This window comes from Caretta caretta, chromosome 8, assembly GCF_965140235.1.
Source record: "Caretta caretta isolate rCarCar2 chromosome 8, rCarCar1.hap1, whole genome shotgun sequence".
NCBI classification, from domain to species: domain Eukaryota; kingdom Metazoa; phylum Chordata; order Testudines; family Cheloniidae; genus Caretta; species Caretta caretta.
The window spans coordinates 47,843,844-47,849,843 of record NC_134213.1 but is presented as its reverse complement, the minus strand read 5'-3'; the positions used below and the strand labels follow the sequence as shown (position 1 = coordinate 47,849,843).

At 46.1% G+C, this 6,000-nt stretch overlaps 1 protein-coding gene across 2 annotated transcripts in view; it reads right to left on the bottom strand.

The window, feature by feature from the left end:
* Window positions 1-249: 249 nt before the first annotated feature.
* Window positions 250-6,000, bottom strand: part of RXRG (retinoid X receptor gamma) — a 123,944-nt gene continuing 118,193 nt past the window's right edge. For both annotated transcript variants that reach the window (XM_048861785.2, XM_048861784.2), the window contains exons 9-10: window positions 2,704-2,809; window positions 250-694 (exon numbers count right to left, since the gene is read on the bottom strand). In XM_048861785.2, the coding sequence (XP_048717742.1) occupies window positions 547-694; window positions 2,704-2,809 (254 nt within the window). In that variant the 3' untranslated portion in view covers window positions 250-546. The remainder of the gene's footprint in view (window positions 695-2,703; window positions 2,810-6,000) is intronic.

Here is a 6,000-nt window from a genome sequence, read left to right as displayed (position 1 = left end):
AGGTCCTACAGCAAGTCAGTAGCTGAGCTAGGAACAGAACCTACATCCCCTGAGTCCTAGCCGGGCTTGCTATCCACTGGACCGCACCAGTAACTGTTTCCCAGTGTGCTGCTTCAGATCTAGCCCATGCCTAAGCCCATGGGTTATTCAGCCCCTTCCCTCTCCCAAACTCTGTGCCAAATGCATCCCAGTGTGACAGAATGACACGCTCTCGGCTCTGATCTGGGCCGATATCTTATATATTATTTTTTTTTGCTTTTATTGCGAGTGAAAAAATAATTTAAACAAATTACATGTACAGGGGAAAGGGTCTTGTTAGCACTTTGATAAACTGCAGCGATTCCACAGCTGGCAAGGAGAGGGTCTGACGAGTCAATTAGTCTCTGTACAAATATTCCCACCTAAAAAGATCTGAGGGTTTATAAAGCCTCTCTCTTTATTACAAGCTGTCGCAGTACGGGACAGGGGCAAGGAGACTGGGCAGGAGCTGATGTGGGTCCACAATATCCTAAACTGTCCTCTACCATCTCCCTCCCAGCGACAGGGTCAGGTGATCTGGAGTGGGGTCTCGAGCATCTCCATGAGAAAGGTGTCGATGGGAGTGTCCCCGATCAGCTTGAAGAAGAAGAGGTGCTCGAGGCATTTCAGCCCAATGGATCTCAGCGCCGGCAGCCGGAGGAGGAGTTTGGCAAATCTGGAAGAATATGCCATGGAATCACAGAAGTTAGAGATGGGGAAGGACTATTGTCATTATTATTCCAGTAGAGTGTAACCACAATCAAGGCACCATTGTGAGGGGCGGTACAAACTCACAGAAAGGGGCAGCGCCTGCCCTGAACAGCTTACAATCTAAACAGACAAGATATGTGAAGGAAAGCAAACAAAGAGGTGAAGCCGTTCACCTAAGGTCAGTAGCAGAGCCAAGAACAGAATCCATGTCTCCTGATTCCCAGTCCAGTGCTCTGTCCATTAGATCACACTGCCGCTTCTACATGCACCTGTACAGCCATATCACTGCATCCCTGTCAATGCAGGATTGTTCCCCACACTGCTACACAGAACTGAGCAAATAACTGATTTTTTTCCATTTCAGGGGTGGAACGGAAAACTCCGGGAGAAAAATTCAATTAGATTCAAAGAAACGGATTTTGTTTTCAGTTTCTGTCTCCAAAATGGGAAATGGGGGTGGGGGGACCAAAACAACAATACATTTTTTTTACCTGAAATGATTTTGTTGTTGTTCTTAGGTTTTTTGTATCGGGTGATTTTTCACCATTTTTTTAAATAGTGAAATTTCAAAAGGAAATGCTATTGTGAATCAAAAAGTCAAAACAAAAATGTTTGCATTTTTCTTCCATTTTTCTCAGCCAAAGCTTTTTGCTGATTTTGACCTGAATTTGCAAGGAGTTTCAGTGCCCCCAAAAATGCAATCTACTCCTCACCAAAAATATTTCACGACATGGTCTAGTGTTCTGTCCAGTCTAGTTTTAAGTAAGACAGGGCTTCTATGACTTCCCTTGGAAGATTATTTCACAAGCCAAATACATGTGGAAGCTGTCTGATGCTTACCCTACCTTTTTGCTTCTCATAATTTCATCTCACAGTGGCAGAGCCTGTCACTTAATTCAGCTGCTGGTTCCTTTGCTCCTCTGTTTAATCAGATCAGAATCCCAGGGACTCAACACATACAAACCCCTTTCTTTATTTGGAGCATTTGGGGCAAATTCCAGCAGCTGAGCAGGACACATGGGGACAGCTGGACGGTGGATTTTCTTTCTTGCCTGGTAAAAACCAGCATGTCTTTGGAGAATAAAAAGAGGGAGAAATTTTTACCCCACATTTTCAAACCTCCAAGGCAAAAAAGAGTTTGGAGTCTCCTCCAGCCAGGGCTTGGACTAGTGATCTAGAGCTAAAACATGCCATTGAAATCATTGTTGAACTCTGTTGGCCCCTAAAAAACCTTCATAGCCTATTATCAACCTCCTTTGCCCACCCGCTTCCTTTATATTATGGACGAAACGTGGCCACATTTACAGCTGACTGTCCTTTATCCATGTCCCACTTCCTGTCTGCAGCACACAAATCTGTAGCCAAAAATCGCAATGCTGCCAGCACCTTGCTTCAGGCAGCTTAAACAGCAATATGATCTGTTATGTGCACTGGCATTTCTAGAAACTAGCCAGGAGAGGGTAGTGTTGTACAACCCAGGAGAACAAATTGCAGTGCGTGCCAGTAGTGGTTTACATGAGGCCAAAGAGCCAAAGGCAAGAAGACATTGCTGGTGTAGAGGACGAGAGATGGGCTCAGGCGGGTTACAGAAATGTCCTTTCCTTGACCAGCTATGATTTTTCGTCAGAGAAACAACGAATTTCAGCCCGAAACAGATTTTTTTTTTCGGGGGGGGGGGGGGTAGCCAAAAATTCTCCAGTTTGGGCCTGCAATTTTGCTGACACAGAGTCAATTTTTTCTACTGAAAGTGGCGGTGAAATGGAACAATGTTTACTGTTCATCCAAATTTCCAGCAAGGAAAAAACACTTTCTAGCCAGCTCTCCACAGATTCCTGCACTCCTCTCAGAGGAGGAACAAAGAAGTGCTTTGGAGCTGTGACTGGTGCTAATCTCACTATTCCACACCCCCCAGGGAGCGTGCCACACGGTGTCTCCTAGAGACAGAGGTGCAGCACTGTGCTACTCAATATTTACCTTCCAGGTTGTTCAGGGTACTTCTGCTTTGTATATGCTTCGAGCGTGGCATAGACCTTTTCTCGTAGGGACTCCACTTCGAAGGGACTAGACAAGCCCTTGGCATCTGGACCAGGGAGAAACCCAAAGCAAGAAGGAAATCATTGCAGAGTTGACGTTTCAGACTTTGTTTGGTCCACAGCTGAACAAGATGATCAATCACTAGAAAAGAGCTGGCAGCAGTCTCTCCCCTCCGGCAGACTTTCTTCATTAACATTATCTGTCATATTATATAGTGGCACCTAACGGCTTCCCAGGATGTAGGTGCTGTACATACACATAGTGAGGGACAGTCTCTGAGCATACATTATGATACAGTCTTTAATGATATGATCTCATACTGCCTCATTCCACGCACAGGCTGGATGCCCCAGGGGACAGAATCAAGGCTGTGTGTGAAAAACCGTAAATCAGACATTTCCTAACATTTCCCTTTTGCACCCTAAATCATATTCTTTTGATGTAGATTTTAGCATATTTACATATATTTGTACACACACACAAAGTTAATATCTGTCTGTCTATTCCACACCACACTGAAATGATCTTAATAGGTTTGGAGATTGAACCTACCATTCTTTTCCACACAAAATAGCAGTTGCTCTGGAAAGTGATGTGCTCTGAAGTATGGCTGTCATCTCCAAAGTGATGAGCCCACCCCAGGCTGCCTTGTGCTGCTCCAACAGAGCCAGCAAGTGGACATAACTGGTCTCTGCAGGTAGCACAGCTGGTTCTGTTACAGGCTACTGAGATGGCCAAGGGAACAGAGGGCAACAATTCCATCAGCACAGTACCCCGGCCACCACACTGGGGGAGGTACTGTGGTCTGATGGAGAAAGCACTGAACTGACAGTGCTGAGAGGTGGCTTCCATACCTCGATCTGCAACCTTGGACAACTCTCTGTTTCTCCTCCTGTCTCTCTAGATTCTCATGGGTCTGGGTCTGCCATGTGTACGCCTACACCACCTAGTGTAGTGGGACCTCACTCTAGGTTGGTGAGATATTGCATGAAAGAAAGGGAAGAGTGCTACCTACCGAATTCCCAGTACCCTGGCATGGAATCCGGCCTCCTCTTCCACAGTTACAGAATGTGCGATATCATGGAAAGATTCCTTTCTGAGCAGCCTTTGGATGCACTACTGAGGTAGGGCACAAGCTAGGTTTCAGCCAGAGCCAGGACATGCTCTTTGTCAATGATTAGTTCCAGGGTCGAATTACCCTTTTGTGGGCCCCGCCCCCCACTCCGCCCTGAGGCCCCACCCCCGCTTGGCCTCTTCCCCCTTAGGCCCCACCTGCTGCTCACATTGGGGGGGGGGGAAGGAGGCAGAGAGGGGTGGGGCCACGGTCCAGGCACCGGGCCCCCTTCTGAGTGTGGGCTGGGTACCCTGACACCATTGTAAACCCGGTACTGATTAGTTCTTTTTCTTTACAGAGTCAGTGAAGCTGGATGTAGCTGATAAGGCTACTAAAGTGATTCATCGATACTGAGACTTAAGCATATTCTTTCCAGGCGCCTTGTAACCTAGGACACAAAATTTTTCCCCGATTTTCAGGACTAGATGCTTGTTTTTGTCAGCAGTCCAAGGAACTAACTGGTAGCAACGTGCAGGGAGGGTGACATGTGATGTGTGCTCTGCAATATGGGGGTTAAAAAGCCAGCTTCTGAGCGACCACTGTAGCTAACAAACGGGGGTTTCGAGAGGCAGATACACATAATAAACATACTGTAAGGTTAGGCCAATGCCACCCCCCCAAAACAAAACAAATCCCTGCAAGAGTACAAAGAATGCAGGGAGACATCCAGCAGCAGAGTGGGCTATCCAGTGTACTGCACTGAATGCAGCAGGTATGAAATCTGCCTTGTGAGCAGGTGGCATGTGTGCACATTCGGTGCAAGCAGCTCATGGCATTCAGAGACTGAGTACAGGCTCTGGAGACCAGAGTGGTTGAACTGGAGAGCTAAGGGAGACAGATAGTTATACAGAGGAGACTTTCAGGGTCACAGTAGAACCGACCCACCCCCCCGTCTGACAGCCTCTGTGCTGTTGAGGAGGATGAAAGTCTTGGGGAAGGAGAACATAAAGGTGGAGCAAAGGGAAATGATCCCATAGTTGGGACCTCCCTTCCAGGTGATGTCATGGTATTCCCTTGCACTGAGTGTACCCCTCTGGGGGAGGGGACCCCTGTTATTAGGAACATACAGGTAATAGTAATGGGGGTATTTTATTATTCAAAATATCAATAGTTAGGATTGTGATGACCAGGAGAACCTGCTGGGTGTGAATTGTACTCATGTCTGTATGTATACTGATCTTTTAACCAATACTCACTCTTTTTTCTTTTTTAATAAATTTTAGTTTAGTTCATAAGAATTGGCTATAAGCGTGTATTTGGGTAAGATCTGAAATATTCATTAACCTGGGAGGTAATGTGTCCAATCCTTTGGGATTGGTAGAACTTTTTTATACGATGAATAAGAATTTCAGTAATCCTCATCATACCTGACTTGGGTGTCTGGGTGGAGGCCCAAGGCTGGGTTGCTTTAAGGGAACTGTGTTGTAGGCTTCTGGGTAACCAGTGAGGTATTATAGAAGCTGTTTTGTGGCTAGCTTGGTAAATCTAAGTATTGGAATATCCACCAGCTTTGGGGATTGTCTGCCCCATTCTTTGCAGTTCACCCTAATTGAGTGACCTCAGTTTGCTCTCCTGGGACTCCGGTCACGCCTGTCCATGACTTTTACTAAAAATACCCATGACTAAATTTTAGTCTTTGCTCACCAATCTATCAGAATTCGTTGAGAGGATCAAGAAACATGTGGCCAAGGATGATCCAGTGGATATAGTGTACTTGGATGATCAGACAGCCTTTGCCAAGGTTCCTTACCAAAGCCTCTTAAGCAAAGTACGCAGTCATGGGATAAGAGGGAAGGTCCTCTCATGGATCAGTAACACTCACATTTGTCTAGCCATATTAGGGCTTACATCCCCTGGAGATTGCAGCAGCCAGATGGCAACATGCTCTCAACACTCTCTAAAGAAATCAGAGCAGTAGCATATGCACCATATTTAGCCACAAGAGGGTGACATATTCCTACACCCTTGAGAGAGTCTGACCTTCTTCTTAGTAGATGGTAATGGTGAACGCACACCTTGTGGTGGGACACACTCACAGACACAGCATAGTATGGATGACCATAACAATAGGAGGATGCATAATGATCCAGAAAGCATCTCCCCTGGATGTTGCTGAATGCCAA